At 47.0% G+C, this 15561-nt stretch overlaps 1 protein-coding gene across 1 annotated transcript in view; it reads right to left on the bottom strand.

The window, feature by feature from the left end:
* Window positions 1-1914: 1914 nt before the first annotated feature.
* The window catches only part of ALPK2 (alpha kinase 2), a 129345-nt gene continuing 115698 nt past the window's right edge, over window positions 1915-15561 (bottom strand). Inside the window, exons 12-13 of the mRNA XM_084779253.1 lie at window positions 14333-14381; window positions 1915-2635 (exon numbers count right to left, since the gene is read on the bottom strand). Of these exons, the coding sequence (XP_084635379.1) occupies window positions 2419-2635; window positions 14333-14381 (266 nt within the window). The 3' untranslated portion in view covers window positions 1915-2418. The remainder of the gene's footprint in view (window positions 2636-14332; window positions 14382-15561) is intronic.

Raw genomic sequence — 15561 nt, 5'->3', positions numbered from 1 at the left:
GTTGGAAATACACGTCTGTTTTTTATAACACTTTCATGTGTATGATCACAGATCTCCATGGCCGAGCCTTTTAGGAAGCTAAGCCATATCTGTATGTGATCACTGCCAGGCATCAAGAGCCCCTCCGGGCTCTCTGGACCTCCTTAGATTGTTGGCTGAGGGAGCACTCACTGGATGTATAATCCTCCTGAGGTTGCATTATGGGAGCACTCATTGGATGTATAATCCTCCTGAGGTTGCATTATGGGAGCACCAACAGCAACTGGCTTGTTGCAAACAACTAAACCCACAGCAACAGGGCTGGGTATTGTGAGAGCCTAGAGCCCTGCCTTGGTGTAAGAAAGCCTGCTTCACGCTCTTCCTGTGGTTTGACTGTGCAAGGAAAATAGCACCTAATAAAAGACTGGGTGGCCATGTCCATCTCCAAGAGCTTTGGCTGCTACAAACCTCACTGTGGTGCCCTCTCTGTCTTTGGGCCTTCAAACATTCTCAATCTGTTTTTTTTTTTTAAATCACACTGTAATAAATAGTACAAGCACTTTGAAAAGAAAAAACTAAGCATCCATGAAAGGAGGCAGGGACAACTCCACCAAGAAAGACACCATTTCCCTCCTCAGGTCAAGATCTGATGCCAGACAGACAGACATAGGACTTAAGCTCCACATGTCAAGCTTTCCTATGTTGTTTTAAACATATTTTGATATTGTTTTATAATTAGAAGTTATTACCCGGGAAGGAATGATGGCCTCTCAAGAAGGCTCTGGTTGTACCCACTCTCACACACATAGAAGAGAGGTGAGGGGTGAGTGGGTGAATGATAGACTCCAGATAAATTATAGATGACCAATTTATATAGGTGATAGAGGTTACATGTGGCATATGACAGGTGCTAGATAGGAGATAGATAGATAGATAGATAGATAGATAGATAGATAGATAGATAGACAGATAGATAGATAGATAGATAGATAGATAGATAGATAGATAGATAGATGAGAGAAAGAAAGGGGGAGGAAGAGGGAGAGATGGCAGACCCAATCAAAAGATGTTCTATGCTCTTTTGCTGCTTGGAACTTCCTAGAAAGTCACTGTTTAATACACATCTCTAAAATCTCTATGAACAAGTCAGGCCACAGTCTCCTTCAGAGAGAGAGAGAGAGAGAGAGAGAGAGAGAGAGAGAGAGAATTTTACCATCATAAAGCCAAGGCAGCCACCTCAGAAGAAAGATTAGAACTGCATTTTTTTTTTAAAGATAAGACATTGGGTGGCAAATGTTTTCTCCTTCAAATCCCCCTTTTAAAAAAGTCTTACCTGTGTTCCTTTTGACATCAAAAATCCAATGTATACAAGAAAGGAATTTTGTTTCATACTGTTTTGGTTGAACCCAAGGCCTTGCTCTAGTCAAACACTCTCCCACTGAACTAGGACCCCAGTCCATTTGGGTGGGGGAGGGGACTCAAGAAGGTACCCATGCTGACCCTGAGCTTTCCACCCTCTTGCTTTGGCCTCCTCAGTAGCTAGGATGCTGGGCTTCTGCTCCCAGGCCCAGCGGAGAACAGAATTTTAAAGCTTAAGAAGCCAAAAGTGTTCTATTGAAAGCCAGCTATCCCTCTGAGAAAGGGCTGCAGGCACATCCACCATAGCTTCTGCCCTTCCCAGAATTCCACAGCAAAGCAGGGGTGCCCTAGAGGAGACCCATAAGGAGCAAGGGAGGGCGGGACCCCTGTAGCTCTTGCACCTTACCTAACTAGACCACATTTAGAAAGTGATGTGATCTCAGCTGTGAGAATATCGTTTGCTCCAGTAGACCTGTTAGGAAACTTCTGTGTGACAAAACCTTGGAGGAATGTGAAAAAAAGCACAGATTCCCACAAACAAGTGGCTATGATGACATGCACCTTACCCTTTTTTTTCTTAAATACGAATTTAATGGAACAGAACATTGTGCCAGGCTGTGTCTAGTGCCGGGAAATGGCCTCACACCTCCAGCAACGATAGCATAGGTGACGCTCGTACAACAAGTTGACATTCACGATTTCAGAAATGTCCAGAAATCCTGAGGTGAGGGAGGAGTCAGGGTGAGACGAATTTTGATGGTAGCCAGTCGCCAGGCCACATGGAACTCTTGACCACAAACCATGTGCAACATACAAGTAGACACACAATGTGAGGGGGGGGGAGGCGTAAAAACACTAGCTGTGTGCACGAAAAGTGGGCTGTCTGTGAGACCAACAATAGAACTAATGAGTCTTAAAGATCCATCCCAAAGTCATTTCAGCAGACAGCAAATGGCAGTGAGCTGGGAAGGACGGTGACCCACTCTGCAGGCTGCAGGCTCTTGTCCCCTGGATGGTTGTTTGCAGATGCCCACGTGTGCTGCTGGCTGCTGGTCACTGGTTTCTAAGGGATGAGGGATGCTAGGTCTTCTTTTCGGTGGGGGTCCCAGACTCTGGAGTCTTCACTGCCGTGGAGTTTGTCTGAACTCGGCCCTTCCCGATGCTTGCTTTCTTAGGCTTCTGGCTGTTGGTTTGAAGGGATTTCAGCCCCAGCATTTTACAGTACTTGTTACACTGGTGCAGCGCCTTAAACTGATCAATGAAGGTCATGGAACAGTTGCCCTTAAATCCTTTGTACCTGTAAGTGGGTATAAAAAGAAACCATTTAAAAAAGAAGAAGAAGAAGAAGAAGAAGAAGAAGAAGAAGAAGAAGAAGAAGAAGAAGAAGAAGAAGAAGAAGAAGAAGAAGAAGACATTTTGCCAGTTTCAAAAGAAATATTTGAAAGAGAAACTAATGGTGCATGGAAAATACACTTATTTCTATTTTCAGTAAGAATAGCCACATGGTTGACAATAAGAAAAGAAAAGAAAAAAGGGTAAAATAAAAACAAAGAGTCATTGGCAGACACAGCACAAAGGCCTCCTTTCCTCTCAGTCATAGTAATGAGTGTGGCTGTACTTGCAAGCCACCAGCTCTGGTCTGAGTCTGGGCTTGTGTTTGGAGAGTTTGGTCCTCCTCCGACTGAGCTATTTGGGGAGGGCCTGGAGACTTTGGGGGTGAGGCCTAGCTGGAGGGAGTAGGTCGCTGAAATCTGGGGAGGTGGTCCTTCATGGTTGTGTTATCCTTCCTCACTTCCTGTCTTACTCTGCTTCCTGGTCTGTCATTGTGTGAGCAGCCTCCACACACTCCGGCTGCCATGGTCTGAGTTGCTGTCACTGTCTTTCCTGCCCACCATTCTGATTGGAAACTCTGAAATGCTGAGCCAAAATAAACCTCTTTCTCCTGTTTTTGTTAGGTATGTTGTTGCAATGAAAAAATAATTAACCTACCACCCTATGCCCCTCAGAGAGTCTGAATAAAGAATACTAGCACTTCGGAGCTGGGATAGATTATTTAGTATACACACTTTTATTTGTAATTGGAAGAATTCAGTCTGAGAGATGAAAGGCCCAAGGAAACAAAGCCGGGTGATGCAGAAGGCGAGATGCAACGGCAGCTCCCTGGGTCCTCCTCATAGGACAGAGCTCCCTCTGTGACCTCCTGCCTGTCCTCAGGAGGAGAGGAACCTGGGCTTTTGTCCTCAGCTGGCTGTAGACAGGACCATCTGACACCTTGCCCAGGAGGACTCTCAGGAGGGGTTACAGTTACATTGGATTGTGACAAGTAGGACATGGACCGTGAGTAACTGAGCTCTCCCATGCTAAGTACGGAGGGTGGTGTAACCCTCAAACAGTACAAGCACAGGCCCCAGAGTGCCCTCTCCACTTGCAAATGATTAAAGCTCATCAAGAAAGCTGCTTAAGCCAGGCGTGGTGGCGCACGCCTTTGATCCCAGCATTCGGGAGGCAGAGGTAGGCAGATCGCTGTGAGTTCGATGCCAGCCTGGTCTACAAAGTGAGTCTAGGACAACCAAGGCTACACAGAGAAACCCTGTCTTGAAAAACAACAACAACAACAACAACAAAACCCAAAGAAACAAACAAACTAAAAAAAAAAAAAAAAAAGAAAGAAAGCTGCTTAAAGGACTGGGGTGTAGCTCAGTGGTAGGACACTTGGCTACTGTGCATGAACCCTAATTTCAATGCCTACGACTAACTAAGGAAAAAGGAGACCATTGATATGAGGCTGACTTGACAAGACTGTGGGCTGGGTTCTGACTCAATTAAATACCTTCCGCATAAGCACAAGGACGTGAGCTCAGATCCCCCACAACTTGTGTAAGAAGCCACATGGCAGCACACATCTGTAACCCCAGTGCTGGGGAGTTCCTGGGGAGTGAGTTGAAGTTAGACAGCTTCCCAGAGCTTGATGGGCAGCCAGTCTACCTGATCGGGGAGCATCATCTTCAGTGAGAGAGCCTGTCTCAAAATATAAGGTGGAGAGCAATCGAGAAGCACACCAGACATCAACCGCTGACTTCTGCCCACATGTCTATGTCTATGTACACACACACACACACACACACACACACACACACACACACACACACACGCACACACATTATATAACCATTTATACACAGAGAAGGAAAGGAAAAAGAATATGATCACAGACTCAGAATTTTTGGGCTCTGAGCAGAATTTACAAAGAAGACACACTATTTGATAATAATTTTGGAGCTGGAAAAACTATCCTGCAGATCTTCCATTAGGCTATCCCCTAAACTCCAAGTTCCATGTGCTGGCGCCAGTTTCCACCCCTTACAAGTATTGCTGAGCCAAGAAGAATGCAGTTAGCAGCCACACATCCCCCCCACCCCACCCCCCCGCCATGACTGGCATCCCTTGAAGATGCCCCCAGTGGGCCTCCTCCTCCCCAACATGAGCTCATTAATTGCTCTTTGAGCTTCCCAGTTACAGCTTGGAAGCAGTGTGCACACACCTATGCAGTCCGCCTTGCACCCGTGAGCTCCCCTCCCATCACTGTGCTCTGCGCACTGTCACAGAACGCCCAGACCAAAGGCCAGTCTTCTGATTTGGATAAGAAATGTTCAACTGAGAGACTCACATTCTGAACTCTTGGTCCTCAGCTAGTGAAGATGTTTGTGTGTGTGTATTGGGAGGAGATATGTGTGTGTTGGGGAGAAGTGTGTGTATGTGTGTATGAATATGAGTATGTGTTGGAGAGAGAGGTGTGTGTGTGTGTGTGTGTGTGTGTGTGTGTGTGTGTGTTGGGGGTAGATGTGTGTGTATATTGGGAGAGATATGTGTGTGTAAATATATATGTATATGTTGGAGAGAGATATGTGTGTGTGTTGAAAGGAGGTGTGTGTGTGTGTGTGTGTGTGTGTGTGTGTGTGTGTGTGTTGGAGGGAGACAATCCAGGGCATGCATGTGCAGACATAGTAGGAACTAGAGTTTATCTGTGTGTGGATAGTGTCACACATAGACATGGCGAAGGCAGCCTTGCACAGCCTGGGACATGTTTCTCAGCCCCCAGGCTCTGCAAGATCAGGCTGGAGGGCCTGGAACCTCCTGAACCCTCTCCACAGCATGAAAATGGATTCCTCCATTCTTGTCTCTGTATCTTCCTGAGGGCCAGATCCACACTTTAGAGTTAGGAGTGCAAGTGCACAGCTCTCCACAGGTGTCATCTCTCCCAAAACAATGTTTTATGTCCAGGATTCCTGGCCAGAGCAGGAATGCTCTGCTTTTAGTATGAATGTTCAAAAACCAAATAAATAGATACCAGCCCCACCAACAGGGCTCTTAGATCTTAGCCTAGCTGCGTTCTGAATTGTTCTTTCTCTGTTTTCTTTTATAGCCACAAAATACTCAATGCTACCCAGATGGAATTTGCAAAGAAAAAGACATTATTTGGCTCATGATTCTGGTGGATAGAGAGCCCAGACATGGCCTCAGCATCCTGGTTGAGAGCCCTTGGCTGCATGGCAATATGGTGGAGAAGTAGCCTTGCCTGATAGGACTTCATTCCATGAGACCAACATTAACCCTCTCCTGCTGGCTTCCCCATGAGCCCCCCTCCACTGGGCCACACCTCTTTACAGTCCCTTTCACTGGAGACTAGGCTTCAAGCACACAGTCCTACAGAGTGCACCAAACCAAAGAACACTTTGAAGTTGGATCCAGGCGATCCTGAACCCAGGCAATACCGAACAACTTTTCCAGACTCACATGTGGGTTTTGTTAGTTTGTTTGTTTGTTTTAGGTTTGGCCACCCCGCATCTACAGAATTAAGAATCCTTGTCTTCTCTAAATTTGGTCTCTGTCTCAATAAGGATTGGGCTTTGCCCGGCTGTTCTCTCAAACTGGCAACCATTACCATGGAATGTTTTTTTGCATGGGAAGAAAACTAAGGCAGCATCCGGATGTTACTAGACCAATGAACCACAGATGTAGTCAAAGGACGTGAGTGTAATTTCACCAAGCTGTCATCTGTCCAGCAATAGGAAACAGTCCTCGGCTTGTGACCTGATTTGCAAGCCACACATACCATCTGCTGCCCTCAGGCTTGGTGGAGACCACAGATCTAGATTTCCATGACGTCATTCCAACATGAACATCACTGTAGAAAGTCACCACTGCTTTTCTTGTTGACTAGACATACAGACTTGAATCGTGACCCCAAAATTCTGTCCTTCCAAGAAGCTCAGAGTATGATGTCATTTGTAAGTAATGGCCACTGTAGACCTAATGATTTGGGATGAGAGCCTACTGGAGTAGAGCAGGTCCTCGATCCCAGCATTATTACTGATATTTACATATGAAGAGAAAAGACACAGGCACACAAGAATACTATGCGATATCTCAGGCAGATTTCTAGTGAGCTCAGGCAGATTCCTAGTGATCTATCTACAAACCAAGCTCCAGAGAGGATTACAATCAGCCACGAGAAAGTAGAGGACAGACACGAAACACAGCCCTGCTGTGACAGTTAATCTTGGTGTCAACTATATGATACCTAGAATCACCTAGGAGAAAGACCTCTGGGCGTTGTAATTGGGGTTGGACGGTCACCCGCATGGAAGGCGCCATTCCCTGCACTGAAATCCAGATGGCGTTTGCAGCAGTTGCTTCACTCCCTTTGTCTTCTTGTCAAGATGGACAATACCCTTGAACTGTAAGCCAAAACAAGCCTTTTCTCCCTGAAGTGGCCTTTGTCTGAGCGCTCTCTCTCTCTCTCTCTCTCTCTCTCTCTCTCTCTCTCTCTCTCTCTCTCTCTCTCTCTCTCTCTCTCTCTCTCAAAGCAACAAGAAAACAAAAGTTAAGATATCTGCTGGGGGGAAAAAAAAGATATCTGCTGGCACCTTTCAGACTTCCAGCCTCCAGAACCATGAAACTATAAACTCTTACTACTTTAAACATTTACACTGGTGATAATTTTTTTTATGGTAGGAGTAAGAATCTACCACAATGGGATGAAGAACTTTGTATTTGGGACACCTCCCCTTACCCACCCCCAGACTCCCACACATTTTCAATTTTAGGAACCTTAGCTGAATTTTACTTGTTGGCTCTTTGTTCTTCAATCCCCAGCTATAATGATTTCCCAGTTAACATCACATCACCTGGCCTTCCGCTCAAAACATGTAGAAGCAGAACAGCACATAGACAGAAGGGCACCATCCAGTGGGTCTCTCAGTAAATGCCTTCCCACTGAATGCTGTGCGTGAACTGCATTGGGAGCTTGTTAAAGTGTGGGTCTGTGTTCGGCATGTTCCAACAGGGGCTGAAGTTCTACGTTACTAATACGTTTTTAAGTAAGTCAGACCACTCTGTATTCAGAGTCTCCAATTATGCCCACGTGGCTTTAGAACGGTCTTTATATTTAAATGGGGACATAGTATATATGTATGTATGTGTGTATATATATATATGTACATATATATATATATATATATATATATATATATATGTGAGTCTTGTATCTTGTGTCCAGCAACATGATAAAATCACACATGTCATTCACACGGAAGGAGCCAGAAAGCTGTCTCTTTCTATAATCCTGCCCCATTCCACAGAGATGTGACGCTCACTGTGTGCTAGAAACAGTACAAGTTTGATTTCTCGCTGCGAAGGAATCCCTGTCTCCTTCCAATAAGGGTAAGAGATGGCAGAGACTTTTAGATCCACACAAATGGCAGCAAACAACTACGGCCAGCTTTTCAGTCGTTTCCTCACAGCTTCCCTGTACAATCTACTGCCGCCAAACACACCCAGAGAGAGCAAAGCTGCAGCAGCCTCCAGTCCTGACGTGCTACAGCCTCACAGGGGATTGTTTAAAGAACAGGAGGGGGGGGAGCTGGGGCGGGGAGAGATAAGAAAAACCTAAAGAGCAGTTTCCCCACATGTTGGTGAGCCCTTTGGAAGCGAACCAGAAGCTACCTACGACGCTTGTAGCCTGATACTCTTTTTGAAGAAAGTGTTCATTTGCAGGAAAGGGTTACAAGGGTAAGGACCTCAGTTTGAGGATACATGCGGAGGGTCAAAACAAAGTCCTAGTTTAGTGTGTGTGTGTGTGTGTGTGTGTGTGTGTGTGTGTGTGTGTGTGTGTGTCTGTGTGTGTGAAAATAAAGCCTGGATTTGCTCACGAGTCAGGCAGGCTGTTGTCTACATATAAGGACCACTAAGGAGTCTTTCATTCTGGAAACACACAGATCTGAAATTCCCCCAGGTCCCTTCATCCCTCACATCCATGGGCTCTTTCTTTGGTGCCACCAGCTACATGGCAGACACCATAGGAGAACTGCACCGTAGGAGCTGCATGGCTTTTCTGGGGGCTGCGATCTCTCGTACAGCAAGCAGACACATCAACCCACAATGGCAGGACTCTGAGGCAAAGAACCCAAAAATCCCTTTTAAGTGGCTCTGTGGGCACTCAGAAGGTTTCACAGGGCAAAGGTGGCTCTGGGTTTTCCAGGCAGAAAGAACAGCTTGAACAAGGGTTGAGAGGCAGACATTCTAAGGAGAGGTGAGTTGGGGACATTTGTCTTGTGAGTCAGCACTTCCCAACAGTTGTGCTGAGGAGCAAAGAAGCCACAGGGTGCATTGGGGGCGGGGGAAATTGATGAAAGGGCTTGGAAGATGCTAAGTTCATGTTGTACAACTGAGACTAGGTTATTATGAATTCTATGAGCAACTATTTAATCTCTGAGCAACTGTCCCATTATACAGCTAAAAACGCGTACCCACCCTTTAAAGGCTCCCTGAAATCCCACACCACCGAAACTATTTAACCCGGAGTCTCCTCAAATTAGATGACAGTAGAAACTTTGAAAAATTGCTTCAGTGACAAACTATGGAGTGTTCTGGGGTGTTCTAGAAAACGCATCTATGTTGTCTAGAGAAGTTGTGTTGTGGGGGAGCCTATTTGGTGGCCTTCTGTTTGGACAGGTGACCTTCAAGCAGCCAATCTCCATAAATTCCGGCAGTGTAGGCCACTGCCACCCTTACCCATGACTACTGACGTAGTCACTGCCCACACTGCCCAGGCTCTCCCACATTTAACCCAAGTATAAGTCACATTATGGTCACGTGCATGCTGGAATGTCCCATTTTCCCACCCTCACCGTCTAAGCCTGTGGCTCCTCCCTCTATCTCAGACTAGGTTGCCTCCATGGAAACCATCCCTGGGTTTTCCTTCCAGCCCAACGGGAAGAACACTGTGAGAATCTCCTCTTTGCCTCCTGCCGCCCCACGCCACCCTTGGTCTAAGCCTTCCTGTTGGCCTTAACTACATTCCTCTGGGTGGCTCTGGTCTGGTCTCCATCCATTCCTGATTTGCTCAGGCTCTCTCTCTGGCTGTCATGCTAGCCCCGGGTCTTTCTTGCCTCCCTCCTGTCTCTAGATGACACTGGTGGTGGGGAGGGACCACCTGGAGTCCACCAGGCTTTTCTCTGGATATGTTTTTGTATTCAGAATTGTCCATAGGCCCAGATAACAGTTGACAAGGAGTTCACCCGGGAGTCCCTGCGGTTCTCCTGGTCCCATATTCAGGTCACTGTTGGTCCTTCTTCAACATGGGCACTCCCGTGTGATGCTGGACTGGGATAAGCATCCAGGTAGCCCTTGTTTCTTCTGCCAGTGGGCACACAAGGGCTTCTTAGGGTACCACTCTTGATTCTGAGGAGGGCAGAACCTTTTCTCTCAGAGAGGTTGAGCATGAACGTCCCTTTCTTCCATGGCTCAGAGAACTGGGCAGCCATACTGAGAGGGGTCCTCAGTAACTACTCCATAACCACCTGATTTTGGCACAGCAGTTACTGACTGGAAGATCTGTTCAGAGTGCCTCTTTCATTTTAGCCATGTGACTGGATCCTGAGCTGGTGGGGGAGGGAGAGAAAGAAAGGGAGAGAGGGAGAGATGGAGAGGGAGATGGGGGGTGAAGATGGAGAGAGGGAGAAAGATGGAGAGAAATAAAGGGTGAGAAGGGGAGAGGAAGAGTGAGGGAGAGGGGTAGTGAGAGGAAGAGGGGGGAGAAAGAGAGAGGAGAGGGGCAAGGGAGGGGGAAAGAGGGAGAGAAAGTGTGGGGGAGGGGAGGAAGAGAGGGCACAAAGTATTGCCTCTGCTGCCCTCTAGTGGCTAAATTGTGACAGCCCTGCTCCCCCATCCCTCTCTTCTGAGGAATTCCACTATTGCCTAGAGAGATGCTTCGCAGGGCCCATGGTTAAGTTTCCAAATCTTCATTTACAAGATTGAGTATCTTTCCTTGTCTCTCTCAGAGAACTCTAGATGGCTGAGCAGTTCAACTCAGAACTGTGATCAAAGAGCCAGTTAAGCTCTGCAGTGTACCTAGAGGGCAGACGACACCTCCAGACATAATCACACTGATAGCCCAGCGGCACATGACAAATAAAGCTGAAATGAGCAGATCATAATGGTTCCTTATTTTTAGAGACTACAGTAGATTATGTGTTCACCAAACAGTGTCTCAGTCTTCATTTGAATATCAAGACAGGTTGCATTTATTGCGCTGTGAGATAAATATATGGTACAGATTGAGACACGGGGAATGTGGATTTGTATTCATGTGCATACAGATGTCTGCACGTGTGTGGGTGTGGAGGACAGAGGACAACCCCAGTGTCATTCTTCATGTGTCCATCACTTAAAAAAAAAAACACATGAATTCTTAGAATTGAGCACAAAGCCTCATGCTTGCATGGTAAACACTTTGCCAATTTAGCTAGTTCCCTTTTACCCCTTCAGCCTGTGAATATTTTTGAATGACCCAGAGCTCCGCTTTTTATCATGGTGTCCTTCTCTACAGCCAAGTGCTGCCAGGGACCAGCCTTCCATAGAACTCACACGGCGCCTTTCCATCCATAAGCTAAGCTCGTTACGAATGAAGGGAAAGTGTTTAACGGATCCGCACCCACCCACCCCCTCTCTTGTACTCTGAGAGTCTGTCGCTCTCCTCTGTCTTTATCCTGTTCCGTGGCACCCAGTGTGAACATGTTCTGTCCTATCTGCGGGGCATCTCTGAGCTTGAACCCTTGCCCAGCCGGCTGCTGCTGTTCACACTCCGTTTGCAGCTTTGGCTTTGAAGGGGACATTCCTTCAATCAAATCTTACTTTCTAACATTTGAGATTCACCCCAGCACATCAAGCTTAGGCTAGCGATTGTGCACCCTCCTTTATGCAGAGAATGCTACTGACCCTCCCCTTCACCCCCTCCCTTAGATCACTGCTGGCTCTGCCCCAGCTCCAGAGGGGGTTTAGGTGGTGGGTGTGGCCACAGTTCACTCTGAGGATCTGTAAGGAAGCCCACACACCCCTCATCCTCTGAGAGGTTCTGCTTTTATCGATTTTTCAAATCAAGCTTCTAAACACATTTCTTAATTTCTTTCTTTCTTTTTTAAGTGTGACTTTTCTTTAAACTTCTAAAGAAAACCTTAAAACCTGGACGAGCTGGTCTATTGTCCTTTCAAAGCTCTCAGACGCTGCAGACTTCCCTTCCCACTTCTCCTTGGGTGGGAGAGCAGCATTTTACAGGCAGCATTTGCCCTCAGCGTCACGTATTCTCTCTTCTAATGGGTCTTGGGCATCTGTCCCAGGCTAGAAAAGTAACATTAAAGCTGAGAACAAAACCGATGGCTCGGATTTCTTTTTAAATTACGAGGAGTGATATCATTTGGAGCACTCTGGCTCCTGGAAGCTGTTGACATGCTTCTAATGACGTCTTAAATCACCGAGCTCTTACACTCATCTGAGTTTTAGGACTTCTTGAGCAGCTTTGGGTTAGTAGAAGGTTGTTCTAAGTAGATTCTCAACCTGTGGGTCTCGACCCCTTTGGAAGTCAAATGACCCTTTCATGGGGGTCAGAGGGCAGATATCCTGCACATCAGATATTTACACTAGGATTTGTAACAGCAGCAAAAATACAGTTGTGAAGTAGCAATGAAAGAACTCTATGACTGGGGGTCACCACAGCATGAGGAACTGTATTAAAGGGTCGCAGAGACAGGAAGGCTGAGAATCACTCTTTTAAGTTGTGCTATGGATTTTTGTGTCTTCTGCCGTCAGGCTGTGGTGAGGAGACAGAACTCCATTGAGCTCCACACCCAGCAGTAGGGCCTAGAAGTGCAGTAGCCAACAGGAAATGCTAAGCAACCCATTGTGACTGGCTGGAAGGACGGGAAGCCTAGCCAGATCTGACTGAAATATAATTTATCTTGTTCTACAGAAAACAGAGAGTCATAAGAGAAGACTCCATAAGGGAAGTTGCTCTGACAATCAGAGGTCTTCATAAATAAGGTGCCACAGGTCCAGGACAGATGACCTCATAGCTACAGTGACCTCAGCCACAAAACCATGCCAGCAGGAGGAAACAGCACCAATCCAACCATCCCACTCATCCGATAAATAGCCACGATACCACAAACCAAGCTACCACCAGGAGAAACTGAGGTAAACGGTCTGGCCCAGATTTTGACCAAGTCTCTCAATAGCTCCTGCCTCCTCCCGAGCCCCACCCAACCCCTCACCCCGGGCATCATAACCCCTCTGGCACATTCTTTTCACAAGCCTAATGTCATGTCCAAAATACTCTGAGCCTACAGCAATCAGCGCTCTGGTCAGTGAGTGTCATGAGATGATGGTGAGAGATAGTTCTAATGTGAGATTTTTGTCATCACAGACGAGGTTTTCAAAAGGAAGGCACCAGGGAGAAGACGGTCAAACTGCACCTTGGTTCCAAAGTGAAATGGAGTACGTCAGGCTATCACAGCTTCGTGAATCAAGCCTGGGGTTTCTTCCCATTACATTCTCCATTGCTTCAGCAAAATCCTTGACAAAAGCCATTTACAGAAAAGGGGTTGTTTTGGCTCACAGTTTAAGGGCACAGCAGCCCATCGTGGCACGTTGCTGGAGAAGGTGGCCAAAGAGTAAAGCTGTTGGCCGCATTGCATCCACAGTCAGAAAGCAGACCGGTGAATGCTGGAGCTCAGCTAGCATCCTTCCTTTTAATCTGCATGGAAAGGCACCTCCCACTTTCAGGATAGTTTTCCCACATCCATATGGACACTGTGGCATGGGTGTGCATGCATGAACACACACACACAAACACACATTCAGGCACACACACAAAAAACGAGAATAAGTTTAAACATATTGTTTGAAGAAATCACGAATAGTCATGTTTTCTTCAAAGGGGCCCAGGCAAGGCAGCAGAACGGGACAGTGTGTTAAAGCTTGGCAAATGGTGACCTGAGCAACACTCTTGCACTCAGCTAGGGAAACAAAATCAAATCAACAGTAGCAACGAGAAGCACCTAGTTGTAAGTATTTCTCTGTGTAGCCTTGACTGTTCTGGAACTTACTTTGTAGACCAGGCTGGCCTTGAACTCACAGAAATCCATCTTCCTCTACCTCCCAAGTGCTGGGATCAAAGGCCTATGCCCTGTGAGCCACCCAAAGGATTGTTTTAGTTTTGGGTTTGCGTGGTTTTTTTGGGGGGGGGGGGAAGGGGCAGGAAAACAAACTAAAAATATATATGTAAAATATATTGTGCTCAATTGCAAAAAAACAAAACAATAAGAACTTTCAGTAGAGAAGATGGTGTCGAGACTGGGGGTTTTGGGCTGAAAAACATCCCAAAGATGCCAGAATATTTTCTCATCACGACACTGGTGTGAGAAGTTCATCTGGGAATGTGTTTGCGAGCAACCGTTGTTTGCTTCAGATTTGGGAAGCAAATGTGTTTCCCTCTGAGAACATAAGTATTTTATGTAAGTAAAAGAAATAAATCAAATCCTTCCCACGATCATTTATCATCCACAGTAAAGACAAGAAATCCACTCTGCCCGCATCAGGCTAGCGGCGCTTGCTGGAAGCCCAATGTGCAGTGATGCCGATTTCATTTTTCCCTACTCACCCTTTAGCTAGTGTTGCTATGCCAACGTCAGTTAACTTCATTCCCACACCTGCGGAAGGAGAGTGCAAAGACAGAGCTTGAGTTACTAGGAGAGGGAGAGAAAGGATTGGTCAGATGCTCTCCCCCACCGGCTAGGGACCACTTATTGTCTTCCTGAGTCTTTGTGCACTTTCCTCCCAGTTTCTCTGGAGCCCCAGGAGACCCACTGGCCCCCCTGACCTGTGCCTGCTGCAGACCTCTGACTGCAGGCAGCAGTACCCGAGCCAGGCCCCCCTCCCTTCTCCTTGCCCCAGGATGGAGGGGGCACTCATTGCTCTCTGATGGATTTGAGACTTGGCACTTTCCCCATGAGCTTTCTCCGGAGAAAGATACTGTCTCTTGGGCTTAGGTTTGGTACCCTGCTCCTGACTGAAAGTGGAAGCCCTTAAACAGAAGAAAGCATGGGTATGGGCCACCTCGGTCAGTAGCAACAGTAACAAGGCTCAAGGAGGCATATTCAAAGCCAAACCCCACATATGCAATTACTCATTTCCACTAAGATAGTTTCCTGTCATTGGCTGGAGAACTTCCAGGTCCTGGAAAACATTCACAAGTTACGGGTAGATGTTTAGCCGTTGGCCCAGGGACTGTAACGTTTGGAATCCATGGCCTGGCCATTTTCAACAGACTTTTAGTAATAGTCTGTTCATCCACGGAACCACAGTGGTCATGGGAAGTATCAACTCCCAAACAATAAAACGGCTACTGAGCTTTCTATATCAGCAAAGAGCCACAGGCGTCCTTGCTGGAAACCCAGGTGTGCAGGACCATCTTTTTGCTACTGTGCTCCCAGGAAGGGCAGCTGGGAAGCAGCTAGGGAGCCAGAGATGTAAGGAAAACAGACAGCCTGCTATCTTCCAGCATGAAGAAGATGGACATCCTGCTAAGGTAAAGGACTGCCCCATCTCCCTCTGCCCCAGACTCAACCTCGATCCTAAACCTCTCAGGCTAGCAGCAGGAAAAGCACCAATTCTCCCTCCTAGAGTGTGGAGGTCTCTGGGTCTTTCTAGCATCTTCTTGCTCTACCCAGGTCGGCTTCCTGCTCCTGACTTCCTAGGATGGTGGCTCTGGGCCCTTGCCCTACCTCAGTGCACCTGACCTGTGCAACCCAGTGGTGACCTGTCAGGTACCTCCGACTCTGGGACCTATATGAGCAGGGTTATGAGCGGTGGCATCCCTGCCACCAAGCC

This window comes from Acomys minous (assembly GCF_964271855.1).
Source record: "Acomys minous genome assembly, chromosome: 4".
NCBI lineage: Eukaryota > Metazoa > Chordata > Mammalia > Rodentia > Muridae > Acomys > Acomys minous.
The sequence above is the reverse complement of the archived record's forward strand: the minus strand, read 5'-3'. Positions and strand labels throughout refer to the sequence as shown.